The 22,384-nt window shown below is 34.6% G+C and overlaps 1 protein-coding gene across 5 annotated transcripts in view; it reads right to left on the bottom strand.

The window, feature by feature from the left end:
• Nucleotides 1-22,384, bottom strand: part of LOC309383948 (sodium channel protein type 2 subunit alpha) — a 91,514-nt gene that overhangs the window by 9,783 nt on the left and 59,347 nt on the right. For all 5 annotated transcript variants that reach the window (XM_081937035.1, XM_081937036.1, XM_081937038.1 and 2 more), the window contains 7 exons: nt 22,026-22,199; nt 21,223-21,579; nt 19,314-19,793; nt 6,706-6,826; nt 5,773-5,927; nt 4,409-4,582; nt 912-1,034 (listed from right to left, as the gene is read on the bottom strand). In XM_081937035.1, the coding sequence (XP_081793161.1) occupies nt 912-1,034; nt 4,409-4,582; nt 5,773-5,927; nt 6,706-6,826; nt 19,314-19,793; nt 21,223-21,579; nt 22,026-22,199 (1,584 nt within the window). The remainder of the gene's footprint in view (nt 1-911; nt 1,035-4,408; nt 4,583-5,772; nt 5,928-6,705; nt 6,827-19,313; nt 19,794-21,222; nt 21,580-22,025; nt 22,200-22,384) is intronic.

The raw sequence follows: 22,384 nt of genomic DNA, 5'->3' as shown, positions 1-22,384 counted from the left end.
TATTGAAGGTTTTATAACTCAAGTGTAGTACCATATCAATACTCTAACTCTAAAAATACTATTTTCTTACACATTTGGAGAACCAAATTGCAAGTCAGAGGAAAATGAATTCTAAGGAAATATTAGCATTTACATTTTAAATAACCCTCAATATGGTCATCATTACATTGCTCAATCATCTCCTCCTTATAGTCTCTGTAGCCAAGTGGCAAGGACAATCCAGGTGCCATAATGAAGCAACAAAAGCTTATGAAAAGTAATTTTCCAGTCAGTTAATATGTTACCTTGACAACACATCAAGAAAACAAGCAGAGAAGTTCCGAGCTAGCGTAGAAACATACTGCATATATATATCGGCTCTCCAAATGTTTCAGTTATTTTCTTTACTAGTAGCAAAAGCTCTAGATAGATCTGTGAAACTAGTCTGGAGCTAATTAGTTCATGGTTATTTCTCACATATATATCCTGGCTGGGATATGAACTCAAAGGATTTGGTTTGTCCATCAGCCATGGAGCAGGTCTCCACGCAATCTTTTGATTTTTCAAATCAAGGAGCTTCTTTAAATGATTTTTAAAAATCTGGGGCAAGGGTACAACAGACAAGATTAAATATGGCACAATTTTAGCTAGCCTTTTTTTGCTTGCCTTTTTTAGTTGGATAGCCACCATTTCAGAGCTGTGATTTAAATGAAAATAAATAATCTGACAATGGGGTAAATAACTTCAGACACTGCCTAGATATACTGGAATTATTTCTCTCATGTTGCCTAGAGGCTAAGGGAATAGAAGTAGCATGTTGCCCAGGGCCACTCTAAATAAAATTTAAACTAGTGGCTTTGAGATACACATTTGTAGTATACCTTTAAGAAAATAATTTGCTTCAAGCATATGTTATTTCATATTTTTCTTACCCTCATTCCTTCGAACCGTGACAAGGCTCTTAGAGGTCTTAAAGCTCTTAAAGTCCTAAGAGATTTAATTGCACCAAGTTCAGAGTAGCCCAAGGCATTTGCTGTTAAGCTAACGATAGAGACCTACACATGAATAAAAAGATAAAAGAAAGTAATTACTGTGTGAATAATAGTCAGCATGTCAAGAAATCTCTGGTAACACCACTTCTCCCCAGTCTGTCATCACAGCTGAAGATTATCTTACAAAATCAAACTAGTTCAGAGGAGTATAATGAGTGATATCAAAGAAAGACATGGCAAGAGAACGAACTAAAGAATCTTTGCTCCTACTCTGAAGTTTATAATTTTTTATATTTATTTATTTATTTATTTGTAGCCTGCCTTTATTATTTACAAATAATTCAAGGCAGCAAATATATTCAACACACTTTCTTCCTATTTTCCCCACAACAATGCTGCAGGTGAGTAAGGCTGAGACAAAATCACTGGCCCAAAGTGACCCAGCTGGTTTTCATGGCTAAACCAAAAACTAAAACTCACAGTCTCTGGCTTTCTAGCCTGGTAGACTTAGACAGGGGTGTCAAACTGGTGGCCCGCGGGCCGGATGCCTCACACACAGGCCATGCCCACCCCAGCTCTGTGAAGGGAAAAAACATCGTGATATGTCATGTGATGGCAACATGATGCTGGAGTTTGACACCCATGGACTAGACCAAACTGGTTCTCTATTTACTCCAAAGTTTAGTCCAAATTTTGCTCCAAAGTTACACTTCTCATAAAGTCAGTTGGAAGATCTGAATCAATTATAGGAAGATACAGCAATAATTTTTTTAAAACCAGATTTAATAATTTTCTGCTTTTCAGCCTTGTGCTCGTTTATGTCTTGTTGTCCTAAATGAGCAATTTGACCAATATCTCAATATTTTTAAAAAATCATCCTGGCCAAATTACCACAACTGAAGTTCAAAATGGATTTGTGCAGGAAACAGTTACAATGGACGGGTAGAAATTATTATTTTTGTTCATCTCGCACTGTTCTCTTATGGAATTAGACCATTTTATGTTGTTTATTTGTTTATAAAATTTACTGGCCACCCACCTTACCATAGGGTAACTCTGGGCGGCTTATGGTTATATAAAAGCTAAAACACAAAAAATAAAAAAAACAAACATTCAAACCAAAGATACACGGGGAGGGGGGGAGGGGAGGTTTCTGTTATTACTCAATAATCCATTTCTTATGGAAAGATGGAGGAGTCACCAACCCCTAAGTATTTCTGGCTCACTCCTTTCAGTTTTTGATACATTCCTGACTCCTGCTTGCAGGAACCAGAACTAAAATGTCATCACCAGGACATGTGAAGTGGAAAGTCCTCAATCCCTGAGGAGGTTACTTCTCTCTTCCAAATCCTTTGTTTTTTATACCACTTTTTCTGCCTATCTGCTTTAGCACAGCAGCTTTATCCCTTTGCTTCACCCAAGTGCATTGGATAGATAGGAATCCCATACTCCGTACTGGTATGGTTTGGTTTATTTGGATTTATATGCCGCCCTTCTCCAAAAGGACTCAGGTGGTAAATCTGTGGTAAATCACAGAAATGAGAGAATGATAAAGGCGAGCTAAAATCTGTAGTGCAGTCTTCTGTAACTAATATGAGCTTGAGACATGTGCTAGAGAAAAAGCCACCTGGGAGTCGAATCAATAAATCAAGTGTTAATTATAAGTTAAACTTAGTAGCAATCATAATCATTTATACTGGTAACCGTTTATCCCTCTCAACATTTTGTAAATCTCTGAAGGCTTGGCTATGTTATTAGGCCTGGAGATCCCAAGGGCTGAAGGAGTTTTTGCAATGGCTCTTGCGATAGCTCCCTTACTGCAGTTAGTATTACTCCTCCCCTGTTTTATGTGCTTAGTTTTTATGTGATTGTTTTAATTAATTAAGTGCTACCAGTGGCCCAGAGTCACTTTCATGTGAGATGGGCGGCTATATAAATATGGTAAACATTATTAGAAATATAAAACCTTTTCCTTTCACATTAATCAGCGTCCTGTGAAACGAGAGGCTGCTGGGGAAAATATTCCTAAAACAGGGCTGAAGTTACAGACAGGATGTTAAAAACATTCTACCTAAAAATAGTACAAAAGAAAAAATAAGATTGTATGGTCTGCTCTTGCTTGGAAGTATCTTGGGTAATAATGTTCCAAGATGCATTAAAAAAAAGGAGAATTATATACCGTATTTTTCAGAGTATAAGACACACCTCTCCCCCAAAAAAGAGGGCGAAAATCTGGGTGCGTCTTATACACTGAATACAGCATTTTGGGCCTCCTGAAACCCTGCCCCCTTCACAAAAATGGATGTGCAGAGGGTTTGGGAGGCCTGCAAAGTGCTCCTGGGGGTTGGAGAGGGCAAAAACGAGTGAAAAACGGGCCATTTTTGTGCATGTCCTGTTTTTTGCAAAAACGGGGCCATTTAAAAAAAAAACGGGCCATTTTTTGCTCCTTTTTGCCTCCTCCCAGCCCCCGGGAGCATTTTGCAGGCCTCTCAAACTCTCCTCATGCCCAGTTTTTCACAAAAAACAAGGTGTGCAGAGGGTTTGGGAGGCCTGCAGAGTGCAATTTTTTTTAAAAAAAAAAACCTCTTCAAAATCTTGGTGTGTCTTATAGTCCAAAAATACAGTAAATCAGAATCTGCACATTTGAAACTAGAAACAAAGTTACTTTGACTTTCCTTTAACTCAGGGATGTCAAACTCATGGCCCACGGGCCGGATGTGTCACGTGTTGGCCCTGTCAGGTTTAGCAAAGGGGGAAACAAGTCCCGATACATCACAGGATGCTGCCGTGACGCCACCGAATTTGACACCCCTGCTTTAACTGTTCTAGAGTGTGCTGTATTACTTTTTGCAGTTCATTGTTAAGGTCCACGTCTTTTACACTTCCCTCCAACACCATCTTGTTCTTATCATGCCTCTCTCCCTCTTTCTTTCTTTCTCTTCCCAAAGAGGATGAAGTAAAGTATCCCTGGGTCCTTGCACAACAGTGGACTTTTCTCCCTTGCCTGCCCACCTGTTCCTATCCACTGCTCATGTGCTTAGATGAAAAGTAATCAGATATCACTCTTGAGATAGCTGAAATGAGCAAATGTAGTGAAACAGGGAGCAATGTTTGGCTACTCTTTACATCCTTCCACAAGTATTATAAAGGAAATAGTAAAGTTTTAAATTTTGTGGATCTACATATGTCCTGCCACATCTCATTTCAAGCTTCCTGTTGATAGGGGCACCACACTTCTACCTCTCTGTAGATTTCTGGTTCCAGAGGTTGTGCTTCACCACGGGTACCCCGCTCAGTGGCAATTCTACTGAACGTCATTCACCCAGCTGAAAGCAGTTTCCCTTTTCTGAAAGTAGTGAGTTTATTGTATATGCAATGATTCTTATAAACATTCGTGTTACAATGCATTAATTGGTTAAAGAAAAAAAAATACCTACATCAACAATGAGGAAATCTAGCCAGCACCAGGCATTGGTGAAATATATTTGAAAGCCATAAGCCACCCACTTCAGAAGCATTTCTAAAATGAAGATGTAGGTGAAGACCTTGTCTGCGTATTCCAGGACGGTCTTGATAGTCTTGCGCTGCTCAATGTATATGTCTTCGAAAGCCTGGGGACAGAAGTTCCCCCCCAACCCCTGGTTTTAGTATGGCTTATTATTTATTGTTTGCTTTCCAATTCTAAAACTAAAAAACAGTCCTCCCCTCTTTCTATTAAAAGGCTCAAATGCTTCACTTTAATCAATATATTTATTAGAATATGATAAAAAATATCAATATATTTATTAGAATATGATAAAAAATATTAAACATTTTTTGATATTTATAGAGTCTACTTTATAGAGTTTACTGGTAGAAGCTATACCTTGGTAGCTGATGACATGTTTTATATGTAGTGCACTGCAGATTCAATCATTGGCATCTTTAATTAAATTAAGGTATCTCCTTGAGATTTCTATTCCCAAATTTCCCAAACTAAGCTAAATAAAGCTGTTTGATTATATGTAGCCCTTTATGTTTCTTCTGTTCCATTCCATAGAAAAATAAAGTTACAAAAAAAAAATTTTTTTTAAACGTGGGCAAAGCCAAATGTCATGCTTATCTTGATTTTAGACCCAAAGTCCTAAACCTAAAAAAGTCAGACTGATTATTTCCCTCTCTAATCCCTCACAGAGAAATAACAGTGGAGTTTAAAACATTGTTCCAGTATGAATCCAATATATAATTATGGATTGCTATCCCATTTGGAACAATTTAGAAATCTAATATTATTGTGACCATATTGCTTAACTGGCATATCATTTTAGAAGAAAAATCTTTAAATAAACGCATTCATCTGCCCTGTAAAGCTATTTGGGATTAAAAGAGCATCAAAAATCAACCCTCTTCTGTAGGAATATTATATGGAACAATTTAAAGGGAAAATGTGTATTGAAAACCACTTTGGTGCAGGAAGCCAGGTATTTAACTGGCACTGGGAAAACCCAGCTTCAAGTCTACCCTGTACTACATAAATTCATTGTGACTGTGACTAATTGCTCTGTCAGTCAAATATACTTGTGGAGGTATAATTGTGAGGAAACAATGGTAGGACAGAATGCTATGGGTAGTTCCTGACTGAAAGGTGGGATATAACTCTAACAATTAAGTAATAAAATCATGCTACTTTAGGGTTAGCTCTGACTCATAGAAAAGATAATCCCTACTAAAAATTCAGAGGTTTTCAGATAATTATGTGTCTGGGTTATTTCCTACGCTAAATCTCTATGATAATGAACGGTTTTCAAGTTCTAAAAATTACCAGAGCACCACTGCTAAGGAGAATCATGAAGACAATAAAAGTCTCAAACCAATTATGTTCTACGATTTTGTAACAAGTCTTCCGAAGATTCCACCACAGTTTTCCTTTCCCATCTTCTACACTGACTGTGCAGCACTTGAATTTCCGGATGCAGCCTGGCAAAATATGCAAAATGATATGGCCAATGAAAACAGAATAAAAATTATAGTACTACATGTCTTGAGCAGAATACACTCTTAAACCAGCAGGTGTTTTTGGAGCTCTTTCTCATTCTAAAATTAATTGGTCTACCTTTGAAATGACACTTTGGCAATCTACTATATTGTCAAAATCAGTTTTCATGGGACAGTTTCAATGAACCCCAAAGGAAATTATTTATCACAACTGAGACTTTGTATACAGGTATTTCAGTTGATTCAAGATTCTGTCCCAGTCCCTGGAGGTTTGGATGGGGAGGAACTATCTCTGACTCAATCCAGTGAATATGATATGGCTATGGATATTTGAACTGTTCAGATCTGGAAATATTCCATCTTGAATGGGGTTCCACCCAGAGGTGGCACTTTGCCAGTTCGCCCCGGTTCGAGTGAACCAGTAGCAGCAATGGCAGGAAGCTCCACCCACCCAGACCTCATCACGGATGCTCTGCGCATGCGCAGAAAGTTCTGCACATGTGCAGAAGCGCCATGCATGAGCACTCCCGGTTCCGAACCTGTAGCAAAGATAAGAGGAAACAATTACTGGTTCCACCTCTCTTTTCAAGGTTGGTACACAATATGGGTGTCTTCCTAGACTCACAGCTCTTGCTTGAAGAGTCAGCTGTGACTAGGAAGGCCTTTGCACAACTCCTTTTGTATGCCAGTTGTGTTCTTTGCTAGATCCGAGGCCCTCAAGAGAGTCACTGAAAGATTTGAAATGTTTTATATTATTCACCTTCTGTAAAACAGGCTTCTGGTTCAAGAGATTCTTCAGGTTCAGCTTCAGGTTGTTCTCCAACAAGAGGAACTCCAACATCAACTGTACTACCTTCAGATGAACTAGATGCATTTAGTTTCTGCAAATGAATAAAAAATTGTTAATGACAGTTTTGTTTGTTATGGCTTTGGATGTGCTTAGTACATTCCAGAATGCTCTCTTTTTTATTTAATAACTTTGAAATAAAAATTAAATTAGCCTACGCATATATTAACACCAATTTATTTTCTGAACATGAAGGCATAAGAAATTATATTCACATTGATTTCTCCATGACACATTGTTATATTCATACTAGGATTCACAATTTGGAACCAAATTTGTTAACACTGTAAGCCAAATTCAGAATTAAAAATTTAGAAATACTTTATTAGCATGAACCATAGCTAGCTGATTATTCAAATGAGGTAAAATAGAGAGCAGTATGAATTGTAGCATTTCCCCAAAATTATGACCAAACCAACCCAAAACTGAAAGCAGCATTTTCACGTCTGATGCAGATAGAATATGCATAAGCAGCAAACCATATTTAACCGGTTACTTCCCACTGACATGAAAACACAAATTATCAGTGTGTAAGTACTTCTAAGTTTCTGGAATTCAGAAAGGAAAGCAGCATATTAATTTCAGAGCAAGAGCCATTATTTTGCATTCTCTTTTGGCAATGCACTTGCACAAATGACTGTGCATTCTAAAACTACTTTTTATTCTTGCATGGTACACATATATGTCCTTTTGAGTACATAGTGAAACGTACATGTGTATTATTTGGTGTAGTATTTAAAATGCAAAGTTGACCTGTTTTGGAAGAAAGGCTTTACCCTCATGATGAGAAATGCTTTTGACCAAACTGTCAACTGGTTTCCTGATCCTATTCAGAGAAATGAATGTTGTGCCCCATGAAGATAATATGAGTACCATTGTGAATAAAAGTAGTGATCATGTCATTTTTAGCCTTGTACAATGTTATTAACTTGTATAACATTAACAAAATGACTGCACCGGTAAGTAACTAACTTTATGTGGGAATGATGTAAGCAGATGGTGAATTGTCACATACTTGTATTGGTCTTTTTTTAAAATCAGGTAAAGCTATAAGCATTTATTCATAGGCATCAAGCTGGTTTTGTGAACTCTAACTAGCTTAAATGTTAGTTTGATGAAGAAAGTACTTTACCATTTTTGTTTTGCTCCAGCTTGGGATGTTAATTGTATAAACAGCAGAAAGGTTTAGTTACCTTTTAAAACTTACTGAAAGCACTTTGGCTGATCCAAGCAGTTTTTGCCAATAAAAGCAGGTGTTTGTAGAGTCTCTTTCCATTTGTACCTAACCACAGCACAAATATCAGGCAACATCTTTTTTCACACAGTGTCCCCAGGATGATGCTTGCATCTTAACCCCAGCCCACTGAAAGAGACAGCTTAAGCCTTCCTTTGCTGTACCAGTGGTAAAGCAATATCCCCACCCTGTCCTTTATTGTCACACCATCCAAGGGTGTAAAATCTATTCCTCTGTGGCTCATGTCTTTTTAAGGTGATTTTAAAGTAAGGCAATAGGAGAGAATCATGATGAGGATGGAACATGTGTCAGTCTAGGTTTTTTTGCCACCTCAAGGATAATGGCTAGCATGTCAATTCTGTTATGGAAGAAAATGCCTGGCTTATTTCAGCCAGTTTGTGATTAAACATTTGTTTCTGAAAAATATTTAGAATTTCAGGTTGGTTATTGCAATCTATTTCTAGAAGGCTTCAAACAATTACACCCCGCAATAAACAACAGTTTATTTTTTACTTGAATTTTGAAATGCTACAGTAGGTAACAAACCAGAACTAGTCTGAATGCACTTTTCAAGCTCAATTCTCCTAGTTGTTATGTAAACCAATATTAGGAGATTAATTTTGTATTACAAAGAAAATCAACTTTGAAAATATTGCACTATCAGTAAATAATGTAGACATTATTGATTAGAGAACATGCTACTGTATTCATAACATGTATGAATTATAACTTTAAAAATAACTATATTAATGTCAAGTAGTAGAGATATAATGGAAATACAAACAATGCATATTCATTCATGATTATATATTTTTGAGAGTACAAATAATTATTCTATACTGACTGTATTAAAAATAATCATAATAAATTTTACAATGTTTTATACTTTCCACTGAGTTTTTAGTTATGAAAATCTAGAATTATACTTTAATTACCAGTAATAGTTTAACTAAAATTAACTAGAATATAACTTCTTGATCACATGGTCCAAGTAGGCTTCTGTAATCAACTGGCATATTATCAAAACAGGTCAAAATAATAACATTTCAAAAAATCATGTTACCCTGAGAGTCTGTTTCATTGTACATTTGTATTCAGGATTTTTTTCATATTTTATCGTACATCACCATTTGTGACGTACATGGTTAAAACAATTCTGTTTCTTTTTCTTCCAATTACATCCAAGAATAGGTTTTGCATAGGAATCATTTCCACATATTATACTCATGATGGCACATAAATAATAAATGCTAATCATAAATGACATATTCTCTACCATGCTTAGAAATTGGTCCTGAGTGAAATTTCTATAATATAAAGTTATACTGTATCATATTGAAATCAGTGTCTGGATTCTATGTAACGCTATACAATTATGCGTATGCATATCTCAAGCAACTCAAAAGCATTCAAGTGGACAGTGCACAACTTATGGAATAAGTATATACAGGAATTATAGCATTCATTACTTCATTCATTCTACTAGAAAAGTCCAATCTACTTCCATAGTAAATGCCAGATGCAATCTCTTATATAAAAACTGCAATAAATGGAGATTCTTCAGATGCACTAAATTTCTCTATTTAAATGAAAACTCTTATGCCCATGACCATTGTTGGACTGAAGCATAAATTCCAATCTGGTTTTATAATATTAGCTATGTATATTTTATGTTTAAACATCAAATCATCCTCTATTTAAAGATTTAGAACTGTGTAGCAGTTTGCTTGCATCATTTCATCCCTGTTTTATAGCACTATTGTTACAGCAATAGGAGCACAAAAGCCAAAATCAAAGTAAACAACAGGCATCTTTTTGCTTTCCAGAAAAAAAAGATAGTATAATTCACATATTCATTTCAATAAAGAGGTAAAATACTTTCTGTGTATTGTTTCATAAGCAACGAAGTAAAAGAAACCACAGATACAAATTTGACCATTTCTTTTCTTTTTTTTAATATCCTTCATCTGCAAGTCATTCATTATATTAGTATGTTGGGTATTTCATGTGCAAGCAAAAAGGTCAGGGAAAAATTAGAGAAACTGATATCATGCAAGTAAGTAATCTTACATCTAGCCTAGGAATTTACAATTAATTAATTGCAAATTTAGGCTTGTAAAAATTATTCTCAGTGGAAAAGATGGTGTTTTATAATTAGCACAACATCTGGATTAGATGCTGCATAGAACCCAAACCATTACGAAAATGAAAGACCCCAAACATTTGAGCTCTGCTCATGCTACTGACCGACAGAGATGGTTAAATTGGAGGGGTACCTCCATAGCCCTGCTGTAATCTCAGAAAGAGTACAAAGGAGAAGGGTGATCAACTACCCATCTTCAAACACTTCAGCTGGAGCTATGGACCAGGACAGCTATTAAGAAAATAAGATAACCAAGTCATAGCACAGGTGAACACAGTGCCATATATGTATACATACGTCTCACATTTTTCCTTGCAGAACGCAGAAAGGGTTAAGAAAGAGTAAGCCAAATGAATTAAAAACATGAAGTAAGAAAAAAGAAATATACACTATTCATTCTACCTTTCCGTACTTTCAATATTTGCAAGTGATCTTTGTATGATTTAAACATAGACTTTTGCTTGTTAAACTTGTCTCTCTTTCTTTTTGAAAATCGATCTAACCACAACTTTCTGTTTTCACTTGTCTTGACTCATTCATTCTTCCTTCATATATTGTAGTAATTAGAGCCGCCTTTGTTCTGTTTATATGACCAAGGCACCTCATCATGCTTCTTTCAGACTAATATTCAACTTCCTATTCATTCTACATTCATTCACCACTGGTTCAATCTTGACCCTTTCTTTTCTGTTCTTTTTACAACACATACTTTTTTTGTACTGCATTCAGCTTACTGTGATATTTCTCCTACTCTCATTTAATCCAACAAGTAGACAAGAACATACTTCACACACCGACTCTTGCTTCTTCTGACCAATATTTATTGTTCGCAACAAGCCATAAACAACCCACTACTTGCTGCCAGTATTTGCACATCTTAAAACATCTCCACTCATTTTTCTAACTTTATATAACTTGCAACCATTCTCTTAAGTTTTTCCCTCTTCAATATGACTGCCTTGGTATTTGAATAATTGACTGGCAGATTTATATTTCTTGATGCATTGTACAATCTCTTTCACTGCAAATCATTGGGCTTCTCTGCTAACAACATGTTATCTATCATCTGCATACAAAGGTACATTTGCATTTATGTTGCTAGGCAATACACCCTTGTTTTCACTACAAGCTTTCCTTATACATGTATTAAAGAACCAAAAAGACATTAGACTTCCTTGTTTTTTCCCCTTGTTCAAGTTTTGAACAATTCACCAAGCATTTCATTATTTTCTCATGCATGTTTACTTTCCTTATTGTCAAACTTCTCTCTAGATTGGAAACAATCCAAGTAAAAGCAAGTCTTTTAGAGTGCTGATTGGCAATACTTATTAGAAGGAAAATTAAAGTTACAGCATAAGATTTTTAATAAATGTTCTACTTTCAAATGAGAACCCTATATAAGCAGTCTTAAGAGGCAAAACTCTGGCTTGTTTTCTTGCTTGTTTTCAGTGCAAAGTGAAGGAGGTTTCCCTCTTTTGTGATATGGTGGATCAATCTTTTGATTGCATTGATTCTTAGTCATGTGAGAAATTGCTCTCACAACTGCATGCATTCAGCCTCCAATTTTCAATTTCACATTCACACAATCATTCTATGATTCAAGTCTATTCATTTTATTATATACTTTCTCCAATGCAACACACATTTTCTCACATTTGTACATTTCAGTAATCTAATGAACAGCAAAAATATGTTCTATATACTCCCTTGCACAGCAAAAAGAAACAATAAACCTCAAATTTTATCCATTGTCATCTCTTTACCTTCCCAATCAAAATTCTACCTACACCTTTGTAGGCAAACAGAGCAAACTAATCCCCCCTGTAGCTTTTATATTCATCAGTACTTTTTGCTAATATCTCCTTTAAAGAATAAGAATAATGACACTCTTTCAATTATCAAGCATCGACATATGTCTATGTCTTACATTACATATGTTGCAAGTCACCCCTTAAGCAAATTAAATAATACTTTAACATTTGTCTATGAATGCCATCTACATTTTAATCTTTTTTCAACATTTTTACACGCATTACGACTTCCTTGTCAACATTTTTTTTCTTGAACATTAATATTTGTACTAGTAAGAAAATAAATAGGAGATCCCAGTATAAGCTACCTTTAGTTTATTTCTTTATTAAATTTATATGCCATCCATCTTGAAATAACTGGAAAAAAATTGTTAAAAACAAAACAAAGAAATAATCATCTTCATTCTATTCCTAGCAGCCTCCACTTGCTCTTATCATATGTTCAGATTTTATTTATTTTGTTGAGAACAAACATTCCTGCCATAATTCTTTTTTATCTGACAGTTGTTTTAGTAGTAGCTCTTCGTCTTGTCCTTCAAGACCATTTCTTCTGCTCTATACTGCTAAGACTGCTTACTTATTCAGTATTCACATTCATCAGCAATTTAATTACCCCCAATAGTTAGAATTGCAAAAAGAATATCCGATAGCTGTAAATAATTTAAGATTATATTTAGGTTTCAGTCAAAGAACATGTGTTGCTTCTGACTTGGACTATGAATGGGGAGACCCAAATGTAGTCCCTTTTCATGGAAACTCATGCTCTCTCAGCCCAACCTACCTGACAGAATTGATGGGAGCAAAATAAATCTTTATTGAACTTAAATGTTAAGCATACACTAAAAAAGTATACTAATTATTTGTCTTTTGTGAGGAACACTCTCATTTATATAAAGACCCCAAAATACCAAGATGAAGTAAATTCAGCTTCATTAAACATACTTCAGTTCAATGGGACTTCATTAAGAATAAAAACATAGGATTGCATTGTTAACATTCCAAAGGCTGTCCTCCCCACCTTCTAATTTTAAAATAATTGTTAAAATAAGAATGTCAACCTCCACCATTCTTTATGAAACATGCCATGACTGGCATCTTACCCAAACAATTTACTATGGGAATTAGATCACACTAAAAATGTTTTTAAAGTTCAGAGTCTATGTAAATATTAAAATATTATTTCTTTTTACATAATAAATGCATCAGATTATACATTGCTAATTGTGTAATGGGTATATTCAGATATATTTTAATCGTTGCTTTAATTTTCAGAAATCTGTCATATACCAATAAAAGATACACAGATACCATTAGGAAATATTCTTGTTCAAATACACATCTAATTTGTTATCATGCTTTCATTCATTCAGCAAAATGACATTGCAAAAGGAAACCGCTTTTCAGTTTAGAGAAGCGAAGCTAATATCAGACTTAAGCATGATTGCCAGGGAATACTTTTTAAAAAGCAGCGAACCAGCCTAATTAAAGCGTTCTGAAAGTGCCCTTTTTATATAACAAAATAAAATCAACTACTGCTATGATTCCCATAGTTGTATTCATATTCATCACTTTGAAAGATTTTTTAAAAATAAGATTTTATGAAAAATGTTAAAAAGAACTCTTCATGTTATATTCTTTAATAAAATCAGACATTAGAGAAAGGGATTATTGGGAGAAAAGGCTAAATGGGGACTATAGCAGAATGATGGGAGTTAGAAGATGGCATGTAGAAACTGTTCAATTATTTATTGTTATCATGTATCTGGGGAGAAGAATCTAAACTTAAAGGAAATCATTCTTTCTTAAACCAGCTTGGGGGCAACACTTAGCCAATTTAGAAATCTGAGCAGGATCAACTCTGGATTGGAGTTGATATAGGAATCGTCTAGAAACACCCAGATTAGACTAGGAAATTGACAAAACATGAAGGCAATGTCCAGCTACTTGTATATCACACCAAGAAAGGTCAGGATTGCCATGTTATGATTAGTTTTTGTTGCAATCTAGAAAAATAAACATTATGTAAACTAGTGTTGATTTTCTTCCTCAGCATGAAAGGCGGCTAATGATTATAACACTACCAGGGAAGGAAAAATCTTCATTTGATTTGGAGCAATGGATTTTTTATACAGTATATCACACAGGGGCAAGCAATATAGTCAATAGATTTGAAGTTGTTCTATTTATAAAATAATTTAATAGTCCCCCTTTTTTCTTTTTAAATTATAGTGATTATAAACTATGACATCACATTATTTCATTACCTCTGGTGTATATAGGAAGACTTTTCTTTCAGTATAATAAAAATTATTTTAGCCAACATATCAAATTCTTAAAAACAAGCATAAAGAAGCAACTTTGTGCATCCCTTTTAGTTGCAGTATCTGCTTGTTATATTTCCACACATGAGAAAGAGGAATGCATTCCAGTATAAGGATAATGTCTCTGGAAGATTATGCGTTACTTCATATGGGACTGTGTGGAACCAGATTTGCAACGAATGCCTCTAAATGTGTTCACAGTTGCCCATTAATTTTGCCTAGAACTGACAGTTTTTGGATTGGTATACAAATCTCAGGGCCAAATTGTATCTTGTTAAATGTGACCTTTTTGCAGATATGTGCAGAGGAAAAAAAGTGAACTGTGGGACACAGAGATGAGTACATGTCCAAATCACCATTCCTATGAACAAGGAACGGAATGTTTACATTGGTGAATAAGTTTAAAACTTTAAAAATCTAACAGACGGAACCTGATGAAGGCCATCATGAGGCAATATCATTTGCGCTAGTTAATTAAAATTTCTCTGGCCCCCAAACCTGCCGTTTTATCACTTCCAAAGTCAGTGAGAGGAACTGTCACAATTGTGGGCCCGGTTGGCAATGTTACCACCTTGTCAACATGCTTTCATTGAAAAAAATTAGCATTGCTGAGGTGATTTCTCTTTTTTATAATGTAACTAAATGTCAGAAAATTGGTAATATGTGGCATTCAAATTTATTAAAATGATGATTCTCATTAAAAATAAAAAGCATGAAGATAATCCAACAATGGATAATTGTAAGTAGGATAAAGTTCACTCCAGTTTGATTTAAATAATGAATACTTTAGTTTGTCCAGAATTAAGCTAAACCAATGCTTTCAAAGTTGAATACATTGCATGCAGCTTGTTCGCATTGCTAAAATTGTATGGTAAAGAAACACAGGTGAATTAGAGTCTGAAATCCTACAAATGTTCTAGTTGCCAGTACTGCCTGACCATGCTGTGGTGTGAGTCATGTGACTCGGCGGGGGAGTAGCGGTGAGGTTTCTATAATACTGCAATGAATGGGGAAGGGAGATGGCAGAGTAGCATGCAGGCCAGTCAGTACCCATTTAAAAAAATATATCATACAGAGGTAGAACTTGCTTAAGTAACCTGTGCAATATTGGTGCTGTTCGTTGCTGTCTGACAAAAAAGCACCAGAGTTGCATTCTTGAATGATCCAGCTTGATTTTAATCCTGCGAGAAGTAAGAATGGTAGGAAATAAATTTGCATACAGTATATTGGCGTTTAACTCCGGGTAGGTAAGTATGATTTGACTTAACAATATGACTATTTTTTGTAAAATTATATTATATAAAAACAAGAAAATAACTGCTTATTTTTATGTGAAGAATGGCCAGATTGGCCTTAAAGCATGCACTGCTCAGTCTCCTTAGAATTCATCGTAAGGAGCCAAGACAAAATGGAAGTGAAATTTTAAGACAGAAACTATATTGACTTGTTGAATTGGAAAGTGTACTTGAAGACTTGCAATTTGTTTGAAAACCATGCACAAAGCAGGAATATTCATATATACTTTAAAGATCTAGCCTTACTGTTAGTATTCAACATAAAACATGAACTAGAGTTTCACAATAAAACTCAATAAACAAATGTCTTCCAGCCATCTTATATCACCCAAAATCTGAGTTGGATCTAGATTTAGATGTGTGCATTGGAGTTAATACAAATGGACCTCACTCTCTTCTTGCTCGTCAAAATAACTTACCCTGTGAGATGGGGGGAGGAGACTTTATAAATCATTTAAATAAACATTTTAAAAAATTAAGATCAAGAAATCAAGACAAGGGTTGACTTACGTAATGACAAATTAATTATGGAAAATTTTGCATAACTGAGCTTTCTAACAGCAGGCCACATATTTTATTGCCAGGGCTACTTGCCAAGGCAGTTCCAATTATTTGTTATTATTAACATGGGCTACGCAAATTAGCCATAGATGAATAGCTTACAGAATCACAAAGAGTCAGGCATGAGCCCGAAAAGTCAATTTTGATCCCTTTCTTTTTACTTGCATGAAAAAAAAGCTTCAGAACTAAATCTAATCAATATATGTATGAAGGGAAAGTTACATGTTTTCTCACTGATACCACTGTAAAATTTAAGCACGAGCTTAAGGGTTCATTGGATCTTCTGTGGATGAGGAACATATAAGGTCTTATTGTGGTTTCTCAAAGGATATTAAAATCCCACTAGGCTTTTCTTTTGATAAGAAGCCTGTTCACCACACAGCGTGCAACCCCAATCAGGAGTAAAAGGAAACACAATCCTTGATGAACCTCTACATCTCAAGAAGAGGAGTAATATTATGAGTTGAGTGGTAGCTCCATCTTTCCCAAATCTTTCATTGTTCACATAGAGAATTCCTGTAAAGAAACTGTAGCCTAAATCTCTCCTTTGGAAATCAAGGACAGATTTACAATCAACAATCTTCAGAATCAGAGGTGGGTTGCTACCGGTTCACACCGGTTGGGGCGAAATGGTAGTGGCATTTTGCCCTGGGTCCCAGAACCGGCAGTGACCCAGGCTGGCCACGCCCCTGAACTGGTTCCACATGTTTTTAGTAATTTTTTTCATGTTCTGCGCATGCGCAGAACACTTTATAATCAATTGTGTGCGCAAAGTGCACACAAAGCGAACTGGCAGCAACGCCGGCACTAACCCATCCCTGTTCAGAATGGATAACTAATGTTATTACATTTTGTTTTTGAGAGACTCTGAATGGAGAGACCCAGTGGTAGTAAGTAGTAGTAGTAATAATTAGAAGAGAATGCACATATTCTCATTTTCTCATTTTTAGAGGTTCTCTTAAAAACAATAATGGGAGAAATAGTGAGGAAAGATGGGAGAATTAAAATGGTGAATGGAAACTTCCTAATTTCTCATAAAGTATTGATTGAAAGTATTTGTGTGGAAACATTGTTTTCTTTTTTTCCTGTCTCATTCAGCCGCCCAAGTACAAAGAAGAAGAAAAAACTGCTCCAGAAATTAAGTGAAAAGAGAGGCTGGGAACTCAGGATAAAAAAATCCTGAGTTATGAGGCGTTGGGTGGTATAAAATTACTGTATTGGAATGGATGAATGAACAAATAAATATTGCCCTTTTTTCTCACCTCTGGAGATGGCAGCAATTTCAAAAGTTTATCTAACAGATGTCCAGTATTTAGATGTTTAATATTTAGCAGAATTAAAATTTAATCCTTGAATAATTGCATTTATGAAATGATGGACAATTTATTTCCAAAGTAACTTAAAGCAACATCAAAATCTTAAATGCTATTATATCATATAACTTATATGTTAATAAACATTAATAGAAGATGGTTGATGGTGATAAAGAGCTCAAGAAGTTCAAACTTAAGGAATAGTAAATGGCTTTTTAAATATCATAATATAGTTAGTAAAATATTTATGGATTCTGATGAACCACGCATAAAAATCTCTGAATAAACCAAATAAGCCATGTTTAGAATCAATTAAAGTTTTTTGTTGCACAAATGTATGAAAACAAATCTGATCAAATCTTTATTATGGTCAGACTAGCATAAGGAAACTGGATATGGTCCTTAAAAAAGTATAAAGTGTAAAAAAGTATAAACATAATGACTAAAAATAAAAATTTAAATCTAAAGGAGAGATTTAAGCAACTATTCAATTCTTCGATGGAAATAGATGAGATTGGAAATTTAAATTTCTCTGGATTACAAACTAAAATATTAAAAGCTGAAAATATTATAACTTGTTTGATAAGAAAAATATCTCAATTTTATATTGCCTGAAATATAGTACTAGATTAAAGGAAAGGCATATAAGTCTTTTTGGCTTCAAGGACTTAGCTTTTCATCTGTAAATGACTAAAGTTTCTAAAACTATTTAAACTATTATTTTGTTGATTTTTTTCCATCTTGATTATTTTATTTTAATTACAATGTTCCATGGTTTTATACATTGCTATGGAAAATCTTTGCCAAGAAAGGTAAAATACAAGTTATATGAAATAGCTAATTAATTATCAAATTAGGTGTCATTTGGTATTTCTAAAAACTAGTGTAGCTAATCTAGCCCTTTACAAACCAATCATTAAATTATAAATGGCTTCTGTGAATACAAAATGGCTCAGTTTTTCCTAGCCCAAGGAGTATTTTATTTCATCCCTCAGGAATGAAAAAGATATCTATCCATTACCTAAAGAATTAAAAAAGATTTCATAAATAACCAGGTTCTAATAATAACCAGGTTCTAAATTTGGCTTTAATGAAACAAACTGAAATTTCTCTTCAAAGTAATACCATAAATGCAATTGAAACTACAATGGCAATGGCAGACATACTTCACCAAGAAAAATTGGGAAAAAGAAAAATGGCTTTATAGCTGAGTTAAGACTGTGCAATACTTTGATCCTTCATTAAAAAAACTTCAACCTCAAATGATTTACAAAATAATACATAGAAAACAAACCAAGTTAAATTAGTGCACCCACTTTTTGCGTGCATGCTAGTTAGTATGAGTGTGCAGAATTCTGCAATTTTCATCAAATATAAGTCCTCATTAGCTCATTTATAAAGTATAAAATTAATACTGAGAACAAGATTGATTTACATTTAATGCTGCAAGTGTATTTCCATCCCATTTGAGCCAATTTCTAAATGCCGAAGAACAGAATGGCTCTTGAGTAATATAAGTTAAAGATCTGTACAGCATCTTCTAGTATTTCCTAAAATTGTGCTATGAATAACAAACAGTTAATTGCAATCCTGTATAAATTAGAAAAATAAAAATGTTAATGACATTGATGTTAATTTTCTGAGAAAGGCCAACATATCTAGAATGATCTTAATGGATGATTGTAATACGTTGGCATTCATTTCGTACAATATTAAATAAGATACGTGGATTTATTTGAAAAGGTATGAAAACAGTACCTGTGAGTTTAACTTTTTAATAAGTGCAAATCATGTTTTGAAAAGAACACCACAATATTTGTGTGGCGTATTATATAGGACTTACCTCTTTGCTTTCTTCCAGATCTGACTCACTGCTAAACTCCTCTGTGTTTAAATTTTCAAAATCTGATTCTCCAACAGCAATGGGTACTGTCACAGTTACACTTGGGTTATTTATGAATGACATGTAATCACTTTCATCAATGATGTATTTTTCCACGCTGCTCCCTATGCCGCTGGTAGTCCCATTGCCATCTTTCAGATAGTTAAAATCTTTGGCAATATCTACTATCACATGATTAGAAATGCAACTGTCTTTCTTATTGTTTAGATCTTCAAGGGGCTTGATTTCATCCAAAGCCTTTTGTTTTCTCACGAACGCCTTTTGTACACATTCATGAGCTTTTCTTTTTATAAAATCTACTCCTTTCTGAATCCTAGCCACTGCAATTTGGAGGTTGTTCATTTCATTATCATCATCTGTAGCAGCAAGGTTGTCTGAACTGAAGGAGCTCAGGAGCAAGGCCAGAAAAAGATTCAAAACCTATTAGAAGAAAAACAGGGTCACTCAGTTTATCATGTTATTGGCCACAATGTTTGAATATTTTGATGTAAAATATTCAAACATCAAGTGTTGCTTCTTCTTGAATACTCCTATATCAGACTATTTTAATGTCTATGTTCTGCTTCCTAATCTGATATCTTTTTTGAACATAAGGAACCAACACTGAAATAAATCAGCAGTCTTATCAACCCACTTCTGTGTTAGGTTATATTCTCTACCAGAAGATGTATTAATGTGATTGTTTAAGATACTCTAACACTGTTACTGACTAAACATAATAATTCAGATTAACTAATCATGATTTGCACTTGTATCAATATATTAGCATCCTTCAGAGCCAAAAAATGTTCTCTACATGTAGCATAGACATCATAGACTTAATTAGATCAGTGATCTGATTTCATATAAAGTAAGGTCCCTGAGTTTCCCTGAAAAAAAGGATAGGTCTATCACAATTATAACAGAAGTACCCTTAAAAAGTACTCTCCTGCCCACTTAACAGTTTAAAAGCATGCAAAGGTGAGTAGATTAATAGGTACCACTTCGGTGGGAAGGTAACAGTGTTTCATTGGCATATAGTAATGCTGACCACATGACCTCAGAAAATGTCTTTGGACAATGTTGGCATCCTTGGCCAAGAAACAGAGATAAGTATCACAACCTTAAGTAGGACACAACCTTTTACTCTTCGAAAAAACAGCACCACCCTACTATTTTTGAATGTTGAAATGGAAATGTTTTTCTACATATACAGAAAGGCAGGGATATCACATATATATATATATATATATATATATATATATATATATATATATATATATATATATATATATATATATATGTGTGTATGTATGTATGTATGTATGTATGTAGGTAGGTAGGTAGGTAGGTAGGTAGGTAGGTAGGTAGGTAGATCAATCGATGATAGATATAGATAGTGTGTGTGTGTGTGTATTTATTTCACGGGTGTAGGTATGCTGGTCTTGTTGTATTTGGGTCTTTTCCCATGTAAGATTGAGAGTGTCTTGGCAATGTTTCGGCGAGGTCCCACTCGCCATCTTCAGGCCAGTATTTTCAGCTTCATGCTCGCACAAAGACGAAAACACCGGCCTGAAGATGGCGAGTAGGACCTCGCCAAAATGTTGCCAAGGCAATCTCAATCTTACACAGGGAAAGACTCGAATACAATAAGACCAGCATTTATGTATGTATGTATGTATGTATGCATGCATGTAGGTAGGTAGGTAGGTAGTATCTGCACAACCTTCTGACTAGAATAGAAAAAAAATTTTTTTTTAATCAAAACTGGTTTAAATTTTAAATTTATGCCATTTTTTCAATGTCAATATTTAAAGAATCCAGTTGTAATGCTCTACTTGCCTTAAGTGGACATTTGTTTAATACATACCACTAAATTGCCAATCACCATGACCATCATGAAGACAGTAAGGCACATGGGCTGTCCAGCAACCTCCATACAATCCCACATAGTCTCTATCCATTCTCCACAAAGAACTCGAAAGACAATCAAGAAAGAATGAAAAAAATCATTCATGTGCCAGCGTGGGAGTTCACAGTCATTGGAAATCTTGCAGACACATTCCTTGTAGTTTTTGCCAAACAACTGCATTCCAACCACAGCAAAAATGAAGACAATGATAGCCAAAACCAAAGTCAAATTTCCCAAGGCACCGACTGAATTGCCAATAATCTTTATCAACATGTTTAATGTTGGCCAAGATTTTGCCAGTTTGAAAACTCGAAGCTAAAAAAATAAAAGCACAAAGGCATCAGTATCAGTGTTAATTACATTTGATTTTAATTACTTTTAATTCATAATAAAAAAGAGTTAACTTGTGCAGAAATTCTGCTCCTGAAAATGGACACTGGATTTAGAAATCCACGTGAGGGTTCTCCAGAGTATGTAAAGTAAATACATATTAGTAGCTTTAAGTAATTGTGTTTGAGACTCAAGATGTGTACAAACCTATTTTGAAAAAGATCTTACTAGTCTGGGTGAATTTAATACCTAAGAAAATATTGATCAATATTTAAATTCTGCTGTTATATTCTTCATGCTGTTAGTTTCTGACTTATTTTATTTTTGCATAACATTCAGGTATCAGAATACAGTATGTATATTCACAATTTGATTACTCTGAATACATAATACAATCAAAATGTTTCTTGAAACCTCCTACGGATATTTACCAATCTGAAGGATCTTAGAACAGACAACCCTTCCACATTTGCAAGACCCAACTCCATCAAACTCAGGCTGACTATGATGCCATCAAAAATATTCCAGCCTTCTTGGAAATAATAATAAGGATCCATGGCAATTATTTTGAGAAACATTTCTGCTGTGAAGATGCCAGTAAACACCTACATACAAACAAAAATCATTTGTTGTCAGTCCTAAATAACCGTGAACAGTCTATTCATAAAAATGTTGTTGAGAAAGATAAAGGAAAATGTAAAAAAGTATCTCCAATTGAACAGTTTGCTATTTTGAGAAATGGAAACATGTATTTTGATATGTGCATTTTTGTATATCTTTACCACTAGGC

This window comes from Natrix helvetica (assembly GCF_964273705.1).
Source record: "Natrix helvetica genome assembly, chromosome: 1".
Taxonomy (NCBI): Eukaryota; Metazoa; Chordata; class Lepidosauria; order Squamata; family Natricidae; genus Natrix; species Natrix helvetica.
This window is presented reverse-complemented; position numbering and strand designations above follow the sequence as displayed.